At 53.5% G+C, this 13,061-nt stretch overlaps 1 protein-coding gene across 1 annotated transcript in view; it reads right to left on the bottom strand.

The window, feature by feature from the left end:
• LOC110587135 (splicing factor SWAP) overlaps nt 1-13,061 on the bottom strand; it is a 53,543-nt gene that overhangs the window by 24,273 nt on the left and 16,209 nt on the right. Inside the window, exons 4-8 of the mRNA XM_044921042.1 lie at nt 12,033-12,164; nt 11,247-11,340; nt 10,227-10,395; nt 3,712-3,942; nt 2,505-2,695 (exon numbers count right to left, since the gene is read on the bottom strand). Coding sequence (XP_044776977.1) covers nt 2,505-2,695; nt 3,712-3,942; nt 10,227-10,395; nt 11,247-11,340; nt 12,033-12,164 — 817 coding nt within the window. The remainder of the gene's footprint in view (nt 1-2,504; nt 2,696-3,711; nt 3,943-10,226; nt 10,396-11,246; nt 11,341-12,032; nt 12,165-13,061) is intronic.

Here is a 13,061-nt window from a genome sequence, read left to right as displayed (position 1 = left end):
GGCGAAACTGGTCACAAAGAGCCATCACAAAAAAGGTCGGCAGCCAGGAAGACATGAGGGGGGAACAGGACGCCATGCAGCCCATAAAAAGTCACTCTGTATCAGGACACTTAAAACCCATAAGCTAAGCAAAGAGATGTCATCTTTCCACCTGTCAGACTGACGAGTCAGGGGCTGGTGGCAGCCGGCGCCGGCAGGGGTATTTTCATACCCCCAGAGAGAGACAAAAATGGCCACAATCGTGTTAGGGGCTCACTTAGCAGTGCCTGAAATTTAAAAAGCATTTCTACAGTCAGGGATTCACCCCATGGCTCCACACACTGAAGTGAGCGCACGAGACCCAGGAGCAGGGTTATAGCGCTAAGACCCGGGGGCGGCCTGCACGTCTGCCGTAGACTGGGTCAGCCTTAGGGCTGGTAGCAGTCCCTCGTCCAATAAGTACTCCCCAAGCACGAGCGTTGACGGGCACAGGAAAGAGCTCTTCCGGAGGCGAAAAGCCCGACATGCCATAGTAACGCACCGGGCGTGGGCCTAGGAGCGTGATATTTCAATCTACACATGGAAATAGGTTGTTTTCCCTTGAGAATATACAAGAAATAAAACGCAGTATTCACATACCATGGGGTATGATTCAGCTTAAAAAACGACATTGTGACAGGTGACACAGGCTGGTCCCGGAAGAACCAATACTCCACCTCCACGAGGCCCCGAGAGCAGCCAGGCCGACGGCCACGGACGGCGTGGGCGCCAGGGGACCCCCGGCCAGTGGTTCATGGGGCAGAGTCTCACTCAGGAAGATGACAAGGCCCTGGGGGTGGAGGGTGATGACGGCGGCACGCGATGCTCAGTGCTCAGTGCTGCTGAACGGTGTGCTCAGAAAGGGTTAAGGTGACAAGTTGTATATATGTTTATTTCACACGATAAAAACTGAAATAAATAAGAACTCCATAGGAATTGTGAAACAGGAACACACGAGTAGGGAGGCCTGCTTCCTCCTCACCCGCGCCTCTCCCCTGCACGTGGACGGTCTGCGTCATGCGCATGCACCGCTGTTAATCAAAGTCAAAGCAGATGAGCTGTCACAAGATCCTGCCAGGTTTTGAGCCAGGCCTTCTGAGGGGTGTCCCTACGCTGCCCTGCACAGGCGGCTCACACAGGCCTGGGGGGCCACACCCCAGCAGCTCCCGAGCCCCCATACATGCCGGAGCTCCACACCCGGGTGGGCGGGGCAGGGGGACGGGCGTGTCAGCACCTGTGAGTGGAGTGTGCACAGCACGGCCCACGAAGGCAGGCTAACCTGTCTCCAGAAGCTGCTTTAGGCTAAAATACTTTCCAGTTGAATCTCATTTATGACAATTGCCAATGTAATTAAAGAATTTTTGTTTCAAAACAATTAGACATTATTACCATCTGCTACTACCATTATGTTTTTGTTGAAATAGCTTAAGAATTACAATCTCTCCACTAGATATGCAAGAAGATTGACTCAGTGATTTAAACAAGAAGCACCAACACTCATTTCTACGTACGTATGACAGATTCAGAACACGTGCTTGAAAACAAGAAAGGTGGGAGACGCCACCCGTGGATAAACAGGAAAAAAGCCCAAGTTGAAGCCTATCTTGTATTTACAGGGAGAGGATTCTGGTAGCTGTGAGGAGGCAACACAGCAGACTGGGGGAAACTGCGAATCAACGATGAATAATTCCGGCCGTGACCAAGTTTCCACTCAAACACGACGCTGTCAGGAAATACAGATATGACCACGTAACGTCACCGGCTAAAACAGCTCCGTATGCAGATGTCCACGAGCTACACCGTCCACTCCGCGTGCACATGGCCTCAGAACAATGCAGGCCACGCACACAGCCCACTCTGAGCCGCAACCATCCCAGGGGAGGCATGTCGGCCTCTGCTTCTCCCTGACCGAGCCCCAGACCGGCTCCTGACGGGAGACGGTGGGCTTGGCCGGCAGCAGGAGGCGGGAGCCCGGAACTCAGGGTGAGGTTTTCCTCGGGAAAGACAGACACCCAGCAGGTACGTGCAGCCAAAACCCGTTTCGAGTCACAGCCCTAGACTCTCAGAGACGTCCACGTGATCAAGAGCACAGGGCGCCTTCTCCGTCACTGGGGAAGGCCACTACAAGACAGGCTGGGGACAGTGGAGAAGCCCTGTCCCGAGCCCGGGGCAGGAGAGCAAACGTGCAGAGGGCTGGTCACGGAATTCAAGTACTGGTGTTGACATGGACCCAAGCCGTCAGTGCTCTGGCCAAGTGTGTCCCCAGGTGGATGCACGTCCCTCCCAGGAAAGCCCCCAGTGGCCTCATGCGCTCTTGGGAGCAGAGGTTCCCGGCCCGGGGTTAAAGGTCCGAGTCTCTGAGACCGCACCCGGCACCTGCCTCGGGTGCTTTGATGGTTTTGACCACACTCTCCCGGGCCCCCTTGGGGCAGGAGACCCACACTCACCCGCTTCTACACGGAATGCGGATGTGGACTTTAACTTACCTCCACGCTGAAAGGATTTTCCTCAACTTTTCCGACTTCTGCTTCTGGCAGAGGATTTTTTAAGGTTTGCAAAAATAAAGCTGCTTTCCTTTTACGTTCTGCTTGAAGCTGTTTCTCCTTCGATTCCTTAGACGCCTGGGCCAGCTTCTCTCTGGCAGCAGCTGCAAGTCGGTCCTCCAGCTTTTGCTTTGCTTAAGGAATAAACAGAAGACAGCGATGTTTAGAACACGTGGTGTTTTATAAACACCTTGCTATCTTAATTTTCACAGGCAGAAAAGGGGCCACGAAATACAGTGCAGTTGTTCTAAAAGATTAATGTGACCCAAATTTCAGGATAAACAAATCAGGCAAATTAAATTTTGAGAGAATTAGTTCAAAATGCGTATTATTAGTATTTCTAATATTTCACCTTCAGAATCAAAGTCAGAAGGTTGATGGGATTCCACAGCAGGGAGAGCTGGAATCATGGAAACCTGAGAATGGCACTCATCCCCGGCAAGGGATGCTGCATTACAAGGTTTACTCCAAACGATCCGACGCATTGCTCAGTTACGGCAGTCGGTGCGGATTCAGACTCACGTGCGGAGCCGAGCCTGCTGAGAGCAACTATGCACGAGGCCAGGTCTGAGTAACCCATCCTTCTACAAATGTTGCTTCATCCGTGCGTGCATATACAGAAAAGCAGCATACAAACCCAGGGAGAACACACAGAAGCTGCTAATGCAACTACTTTAGTGCAGAACACAGTGTGTTCTGGAGGAGGGGTGGGAGACTGGGGGGGTGCTGGTGGTGTTGGGGGCAGCCGGCGGCCTGGCCAGGACCCAACTTGGGCCTGCGTCACCTTGAAGCGTCTGAAGGCTCTGCAGGCAGACCGCCTCACAGAAGGGCATCTCCTTGTTTGGTACAGGACCCGAGCCGGGAACACAGGCTGAGCATTCGCCCCAAGGCGGTGGTCAGAGCGCAAAGGCCCCCCGCCCCCCATGAAAGCACTGTGGGCAGACTCTAGAAACAAACAAGCTGCCGGGGTTCCTGCATCTGATGCTTAGTGAAGAGCAGTGCCCGCATGCTCGACACCCGCACCGAAGCCCCTTGGTTCTGGTGTCCAAAGACTGCAGGTCCCAGTGGGCAGTCTACACTGCGGGCTTAGTAGGTTAACCTTGTGTTTACATACTTTTTCTCTCAAGAAGTTGAAAACATAATGACAAACCTTGCTTCGCTTCTAGCTCCTCCTGGGTAAGTTGAGGCCGCTTCTCCTCAACAACTACACAGGGTGGGGTAACTGCCGGGTTAGTGTTTGTAGCACTACTAGAACTTTCTTGGCCTTCTTTGCCTTCTTCATCATCATCACTGTCATCATCTAGCTTAACACGATTTTTTTCCAGGGGAAGTAGATCATTTTCTTTGGCCTTGATTGCAAAGCTTATTGGAGCAAATGAAGCTATTGAGAAAAGTGAAAATGGTGATACATTTTTAGGTACCTGGAAGCACAGAGCAGAAACCCTCACGGGCCCCACCATCCACATGAGCATCGGCTGGCGGGGCAGCGTCCCGAGTGGAGCCACATCTTACGCAGAGGGAGATCCTAGGGGCAGCGGCCTGCGCCTGTGTTGTCAGAGGGGGCTGCTGAAACGCACGCTGCACGCAGGGAGGCTGGGCTGGCTCACGGGGGGGACCCCATGCACGCCTCACCAGGGACGCAGGCGCTAAGGGTGAGTCAGGGTTGCTGCGTTTGTAAAGGGTCAATTCTCCTTGGGGTTTTCCTTCTTTTTCTGGGCTCAGCATATGGCTGAATTTGCAAAGGTCAAACAGGCATATGATGCGACTCCACTATAAAAAAATACTTCTAAAAAATCCCAACCCTATAAAGTAGCCTCTTCTTACAAAGCGAAGGTTACTGGGCCCAGTCCCTCACTCAGCAAACATCGTAACAGGCACCTACTTCATGCGAGGCATCATGTCAGACCACTGCTGTCACAAAATCTTAGGTGGTTCCGTGTTCTCCCCAAGAATATTTGAGAATTTTAACTTAAGAGAAATACAAAGGCCCAAAAGGAAATAATCTTCTTCCCCCGTACCCCCCCATCCACTCAGCACGCACTCAAGAGTCCGCTGCTCTCTTGGACACTAGGGTAAAGGTGGTTCTTAACGACACCTAATCGACTGTACTAAGGTACTTCCCTTTTAAAAACCATGAATTATCATTTAATGAAAGACATCCAAGTAAACCACAGCAAAGGGAAATTTTAAAGTGCAGTGCACACCAGCAAACTCTGAGAACGCAGGAAGGGCGTTCCGGGTAGGTATGCTGCTTTTGGATGTGCTCATTTTCCGTAAGAAAACCGGCAGGTTCCAGCAGAAGGGGCATGTCTGTCGGTGACCGCACACGGGGAGGGGTGGCCCAGCTGGCCCCTCAGGGTCCCACGATCAGCATTTTGCGGCTCCACGGCCACGCAAGCTGGAAGTACGTAAGTACCCCAGATCTCTGAAACATAACCACCTTTTGCCTACAATCACCTCGAGCCAGAGCACGCCCAGATGCTCAGTGCTGGGAAAAGCACAGTTGGTAAGTCAAGCGGAAAGTCAGCGTCGCACCGCCTGCGCCCCCGTGTACAACAGACCCCGCCCAGAGGCCACACAGGGGTCACAAACACGGTCTGTTAGGAGAGTCCACGGTAACCACTGTCCTGTGCGTGCGTTACACAGTCCATTGTCTGCAGGCATGCTACATCATCTATGGTTGAAATGCTATGATGTTGGGGACTGTGGGGTGGGCGGCAGGGGGAGCGGAGTGGTGTGCTCATCACAGCATGCTGCGTCTGTACACCCTGAAATTTTCTGAGAAAAACAAGTTTAATATTAACCCTTTACTGCCTATAGTAATATGATCTCTAACAAACACAGGCTCAACTGAACTTAAAAGGCAAAAAAAATCACTTAAATGTTAATCAAAATTGCTCACAGACTTGGGGCTACAGTATTCTATCTCAAGATAACTTTAATGATTCTTAAACCATCTCTTCCTCCAAACAGAAAAACCAGCCATCAACAAATGTCATATTTTAAAATAAAAGCTTCCGGAACACTTTCTGTGCTAACACAACATTTGTAAGGACACTTGGCATTTACGCGTGTGAAACGAGGCCAAAGAGCACGGTTACTTGACGCAGACGCTAAAGCTAATTTAGTAACGGAAGGGAGCACTGTGACAGCCCGCGGGCCTCACCTCGCTAATGCGCAGCCTTGTCAGGGGTGCTGCTGGCCTCCCTGCTCACAGACGGGGAACCGAGGTAGTCACTTCTCCAGCGAGCTGAGCCAGAGAGCGGAGGATGGGAAACCTGCCTTCGTGTGAGGGAACCTACCCCGGATCCCCTGCAGAAAGGATGCGCCCCGGCTCCGGCCCCGCGTCCGTCTGCCGGGCCTCCATCTGCGTGGCCCGCCGCTGCCAGCCTCCCTTCCCCGGCCTCTGCCTCCCTTCCCCTGCTTCCGCCTCCTCCAGCCTCAGCTCACGGACGCCAGCCTGGCCTCTCTCCTCCACCCTCCACACCTCTGCGGGTTTCGTATCCTGTGTCCACAGCCTGCTCACCCTGGGCTGCAGGGCGTGGGGCCAACGCGGCTGGGAGCCAGGCCCGAGCAGCAGTGCGTGTGGAGGTGCCCACAGTGCCCAGGCCTCCATTTTCCACAGCAGATGCGACTCCATGGATAAGGGAACAGGCTCGTTACTGTCGGCCTTCAGAAGTAACCACGTTCTCTATGGAAAACTCTGAAGCCGCCGGCGGACAAAACGGAAGACCAGCCGTAGCGCAGACGTGAGGAGGAGCCGCCTGCACACACGTGAACGGGGCCACGCCGGAGCATTAGGACCTGCTCCCGCAGTGCCGTGCCATGTTTCTGGGTCAGCACAGATCATTTTTAAAAACTGGAGTATTCTCTCTTGTTCTGGACGCTCCAGTTTATTTCAGTTTCCCACGACCACCGCCGAGGGTTTACTTCTAAGAGCCTACAGGCCTGCGGTGAGCACCCGGCTGGGTCGCCGGGCCAGCCCGCAGGTGTCGGAGCACGAGCTGTCCGCGGGGAGGCTGGTCTTCTAGGGGCCGCACCGTTGCACGCCTGCAAAGACAGCTCGCGTCCCCGCGGCCCGGAGCCTCTCCCTCGCTGAGCGCTGTGTTTAACTTGACTGATTTGGGAGGCAAAAAACAGCATTTTGTTAATGAAGATACACTTTAAAAATTTATTTATGGACCAGCTACTTGTCTTCTTTTGTGAGTGATCTGCCGTGTCCTCGGCCCACTACCCTCTGCCGCACTGTCTTTTCTCAGCGGGCGCTGAGTTCTTCCCACAGTGCGCACAACCCCGCTTCTCCTCCTGCCGTGTGAGCCGTCTGTCACTGAACTTCGTTCAGGGCCTGTCCCCGTCAGACCTCCTAATCTTTCCTTAGGATTTAGGGCTTCAATTTTTAGAAAGTCTATTCCAACTCTTAGATTATAAAGAAGAAATTACCTTTACTTTCTTCCATCTTCATGGTTCTTTTTTTTTTTTTTTTAAAGATTTTATTTATTTATCTGAGAGAGAGAGAGAATGAGAAAGAGAGCACATAAGAGGGGGGAGGGTCCGAGGGAGAAGCAGACTCCCTGCCGAGCAGGGAGCCCGATGCGGGACTCGATCCCGGGACTCCAGGATCATGACCGGAGCCGAAGGCAGACGCTTAACCGACTGAGCCACCCAGGCGCCCTTCATGGTTCTTTTTTAAAAAAAAGATTTTATTTTAAAGAGAGAGTGTATGTGTGCAGGAGCTGAGGTGGCGGGACAAGCAGGCTGTGACCTCAGCGCGGAGCCCGACGCAGGGCCGGACCCCAGGACCCCGAGATCACGACTGGAGCTGAAATCGAGTTGGCGATGCGCCAAGCAGGTGCTGCTTTATGATTTTTTTTTTTTTTCATTTAAATATATAATCTGCCTGGAACTATTGTTGTCAGACGTGAGGCTGAAGTCGTATTCATTTGTTCTCCGTAACGGGGGGCCAGGCTTGCCGACGTTGAGTTACTTTCGCACTGAAGAAGCTTCGCCGTCCACACTGCACGACACGCCGGTGCCTGCTGGGGACCTGCTGCCGGGCCCCGGGCCGCTCCGCACTCCCACGGGCCTTGGGTGGCGCAGGCTCCTCTTTCCTGTGGGAGCAAACCTGACCCAACGCAGTGCTTCCAGTGGCCTGGACTTGGCCGAACCCGTGCATGTCCCCTAAGTTCTTCCACACCTATACGTCCGTCACGTCCATCACACTACCTCTTCTTGACACGACAGTGGCAACTTATACTTTCCCAATTTTTTCAGTTATTTTCAAATTCATTCAAATTTAGGGTTATATGTATTATTCCTGTGCACTCTGAAAATCTGATTTTCTTCACCCACCGTATGCTGTGTATCCTATCCGCCTGCACAACAATCTGCTTCACTGGCCTTTTCCTACATCCTCGCTGGTTCCAGCTCTGACATGTACTGTTCCCCCTCTCCTGCGTTCCTCAGATGCGTGTTATGCTTTCTAGGGTCTTCTTCTTCTTCTTTTTAATATTTTATTTGTCACAGCGAGAGAGGGAACACAAGCAGGGAGAACAGTAGAGAGCGGGAGAAGCAGGCTCCCCGCGGAGCAGGGAGCCCGACGTGGGGCTCGATCCCAGGACCCTGAGATCATGACCTGAGCCGGAGGCAGACGCTTAGCTGACTAGGCCACCCAGGTGCTCCAACGTTCTAGGTTCTTGAGCCGAATGCTTGTCACAGGTTTTCTTTACCAACACTGAGCATACAAAAGCTATGTAAATTTTTGTTTGACGATTTTGCTGCATTTGACAATTTTTTGACAAGAAATACTCCCATTGGGGGTGCCTGGCCGGCTCAGTCTGCGGAGCGAGCGACTCTTGATCTCAGGGTTGTGAGTTTAAGCCGCTTGTTGGGTGTAAAGATTACTTAAAAATGATATCTTAAAAAAAAAGAAAAAAATTTCTTTGACTCATTATTTTGGAGTGTTGACGCATCTGAAAGTGTCTTTGTGCCCAGGAACATCCAGAATACTTTTCATTCAGAATTCCAGACACACCTCAATTACCTGGCATTTATTGCTGCAGATGTGGGTCTGACGTGCCAATCTGCCTTTCCTCCGCCCGGGGCACAACCTGCCCGCTTTTCTCTCTGGATGCTTTCCTGCACCTCCACCTCCTCCCTTGGAGACCTGAAAACAATCTGCAGCCCATCTTTGCACCCGGGGTGATTTTCAGGCTTTCAGTGTATTTCACCGTCTGGAGCTTGTTCCTAGGCAACCCCTGCAGATGGGCGCTGAGCAGCGGCACCACGTGCTGCGCTCAGTCACGATGCCTCCCTGGCACCCAGGCGCTCTGCGGCTCCACACCGGACTGTCACAGGCGCGGGCCGGGCTCTGTGAGACGGCTCTGAGCGCAGCGGGAGGGGGGTGGGCCGTGTGGTCCCAGCTGCCCCACTGCCCGACGATCGTGGCAAGCCACCTGCTGCCCCCGGCTGCTCTGGCCTCCCACCCACCCGCTCTCTGGTTGGCAGAGGCTGCCATGGCCTGGGGGTCACTGCCACCGAGCCCCAAAGTGTCCCTCTCTTCTCTATGAACTAAATTCCAGGTGGGCTGGCCTGTTCTTCTGAAACACAGATAGTAAATACCTCCCCCCCCACTTCTGCAGCAACAACTGATTTTATTCTCCACTTATTATGTTCCTTTGTCATTTCGATGAGAGTCTGCAGGTGGCTGGGAAGGGTGAGAGATTCAGCAGGTGTGCTTAGGTAACTCCTGGAATGAGAGGCTCGCCTGAGTTTTCCCGGTCAGTCACCCATCTGCGCCAGGCTGGTTACTCCAGATCACCACCCTATCCAACAAGGCAGCTCGATGCAAAGCACCTCTGCCCCAGCAGCTCGCCCTCCCCCGACTCTCTGCAGCTCTGTGTCCGGCACCAGCCCCACCAACAGCTCCAGGTGACTCTCTGCTGGGTGTCCTCACAGTCACCACCTGGATGCAGTCATTTCTCTGACCTGGCACCTGTGACGACCACAGTCCCAGCGCCCCACGAGCTGACTGTGGCTGCTCTGCAGGCCGCGCCCCCCAGGACCCAGCCACCACTCTGACCACGCCTCCTGCGTGTACCTGCATGCAGCTCTGGCCATGCGGCCTCTGCCTGGGACTGCGGCCCTGTGTGGGGTACCTGGTACTCCACCAAGACCCTCTCGTCCCTGTCACGTGGGACTCACTGCAGCTTCCTACGTCTCACCCACACTGACCTGTGCCAGCCCCCGCCCCGCCCTTTTTAGTATATCGACGCTTTCTGTGTAGGCCTGCCTGAACAGAAGAAAGTCGTTCTAAGAACATAAATGGTGACAAGGTGCAAGGAGTGGAGGAGTGCCCGGGAGAGGGCCTCAGGACACACAGACAACTAATCTCACTGGTGCCAGAGTCCGTACGCGAGCGGGGCTGCCGGAGTCCAAGGAGGAACCAAACACCCGGGACACGTGCTGAACATTTCCGTTAAACTTGCTAGAACAGACCACGAGACAAAGCTGTACCTCAGATGAGCTCCTATCCCAATGGCCCCACACTCCAAATGAGGAAAGACCGCGAGGCAGGGGAGCTTCAGGACAGCAACCTCCCGGAGGTGACGACCCCCTGACCCCCGACCTGACCTGACGTCTGCGAGGGCGGGACTGGCAGCGGCCTACCTTTGACCAGCTTCCCGTCTGCCACAGTCTTACTGGATGACGCCTCCTTCTTCCCCGTGGGGCCGCCTCTCGCTGCGTCGGCCGAGTCTTCACACACACCCTCCTCCCCACCGTCACTCGGCTTTTCGGGAGCAGATTCTGCAGGAGCCTCTTCTGGTGCTGACACAGCCTAGAGATTGAACGTGACGGTCAACGGCGCCATCAGAGCCACCCAGGGTTTGTCACAGACAGACAGACAGACTTGCCACCTCCTGACACAACACAGCAGACGGGGAGCGCAAGGAGGTTCTCCCTCTGGAAGGACAGAACGCCTCTAAAAGCTGTAATGCCGTCTCGGGGGCCGACGCACACCGCCTTTTCTTTGGACACAGATGCCTGAGAACCCTTCCAAAATATCAGATCATGCCCGTCGGCTGCACGTGAGTCATTTTTATCAGTCTGAGCAATTACAGATACAAGTCTGAAGAACGCCACTGATAAGAAGCAAGGCCTACATCATCTACAAAATAGGTTTGAACCAAACAGGCACCCACGTACCCGGGGGAGCGCTGCAGGAGAAGCGTTACAAGGACAGGAGGAGCGGCATCCAGCAGGCGTGCGAGTCCCATGGCGGGACGCTGCACGGCGGCCGGCCGCCCCCAGGATAAAGGACCCACCACGGGCAGCACTGGCCATGAGCACCACGCTCCCATTCTACACACGGACGGGTATGTTAGTGCAAAAGAAACAGGGAACAGGGCCTCCACCAAAAGCTGTTAAAAACAACAGCCAACCAAAACATCAAAGGCTTCAAGAGACAGGATTCTCTGTTCAGAACATGCTGATCATCAGTGAAGTATGCACAGGGGTCAAAGTCTTCCAAGGATCCCAAACACAGGTTTCCACTCTGAAAGGTGCAGGTCCTCGCAGGCAGAGTACAGCCAGGAGCCCTCTGCTGCGTCCTGGGAGTAAGTACCAAGTATTCCTGCACCTGTGCCCCAGCCAACACAGAGGCTCCGGGCCTCCCCGGCCCCCCAGTACCTGTGCCCTGTCGCCCCCTTCCTTCTGGAGGAAGAACTGCTTCTTGAACTCGTAGTAGGCGTTATACTGGTGCCAGGGCTGCAGGAACTCGAACCTAGGAGCAGAGACGAGGAGGGGTCAGCTACGCGGACACACGGGGCTCCTACAGACGGCTCACTGCGAGCAGCCGCTGTCCCACATGCTCTCCAACGACCACTCGAGCCAGTTACCCCGACAGCCGTGCGTGGTCACAGAATCACATGCAAGCGCAACCTCTTGCTGGCTGGCTCACACCCGAGGCATGGAACATTATTTGATTAAATGGCAGACTCTTTTCCCTGGTTCTTTGTTTTGTGTTTCTTTATAAACACGTATCTTTTTTTAAAACTTGTATTTTTCTACCTGGCATATATATTTTTCCAGTTTTTATTTTCACTTCATTTGGTCAACAAACAGTCTGATACTCGTTTCAGGTGCGCGGTGTACTGACTGAGCACCTCCATACACCCCCCGGTGCTCCCCAGGACAGGTGCCCTCCTTCATCCTCGTCCCCACCCCCTAAATGGCAGATTCTTGAAAAGCAGCAACTCCAGCCCTGTTTTAGGTAAGCTTCAGCATTCTTAAAAACAAAACAAACAAAAAACCCACCACACAACTCTAAGTAATTCAGCAAGGTGATTATAAGACGTATTTATGTAAACACACGAGGATTAAAAACGTTAAAGAAAGGAATTAGGTAGCTAGACTAAAACCAAGCTAAGTGAAATGCCCCACACCCGTATCCATCCCTCCCGTTCCATTCCTCACCTCTGGTCGTTCTTGGCACGGACGCTGGTCTCAAACTTGAGGCCGTTGCGAGCCACGTATTCTGCCAGCTTGTCGATCACGGGCTGAATGTCGGGGGGCGGGGGGATGATGGCCGCCACAGGAGCAAGTGCACTGCAGAGGAGAGCTCCGTCACGCTCCCAGTGCAGGGGCCCCCGAAACCACCAGCTGGTGGACCAGCGCGGTGCGCTGTGGGGGGCTCTGAGCGTCCTGGGCCACACCCACATGCAGTGACACACACGCACACACACAGAGACTATCTGAGCACACCTTCAACCACAAACAATTAATCCAAGTCAGCTCCTTGAAAATGGACTAAAATATCATTGCCAATGGTAAAAATGGGGTTTTATGGAAAGTAAGACTTAAAACCATGAAAACAGGTTTATTTTTTCCCCTAACGTTTCCCTCCGGTGATAAGCCAATTCTTAGAAGCAACCAAGAATAAGTCACGCGTTGATTCTTTTTCACGTTAAAACAGAGGACGTGCACTTCAACGTCCTCGTTTCGTGCCCCCTTTCTCAGCACGGTCAGAAAGAAGGTCATTTTGCAGAAACACCCAAGTGTTCTGTCAAATTTCAACTGCAGGCACCCAGCGCTCCTGACAAAGCGCCCACAGTGCACTCGCCCACTCTGCAGACCCCAGATGTTGGTGTAAGACAGGTGTTGGGGCCCAATCCCTGCCCCACTGTCACTTTTGTTCAATGCTCAGCTGGTCTGGCAGCCAGCCCCCATTTGCCTACAGCTTCTGGGAGTCACTTCCATCGACTTCATAAAATCCTGCATTTCTTGGAAATAACTGCAGCTTCACTTCCCCCTGACTTTACGAAGAACTGCCCAACTGAGATGTCAGAACATCAGAAAGCCCAGATGTGGGGAGTCAGGGTGGAGTGGGTGCTAAGGATGCAGGGGTTATGGGGACTATGGGGGGCTGAGGATGCAGGGGTCATGGGGGAGTGGGGCGCTGAGGATGCAGGGTTTATGGGGTATTGGGGTGCTGAGGATGCAGGG

This window comes from Neomonachus schauinslandi, chromosome 14 (assembly GCF_002201575.2).
Source record: "Neomonachus schauinslandi chromosome 14, ASM220157v2, whole genome shotgun sequence".
Lineage (NCBI taxonomy): Eukaryota > Metazoa > Chordata > Mammalia > Carnivora > Phocidae > Neomonachus > Neomonachus schauinslandi.
Note: the sequence above shows the minus strand (reverse complement) of the source record. Positions and strands in the feature narration are given on the sequence as shown.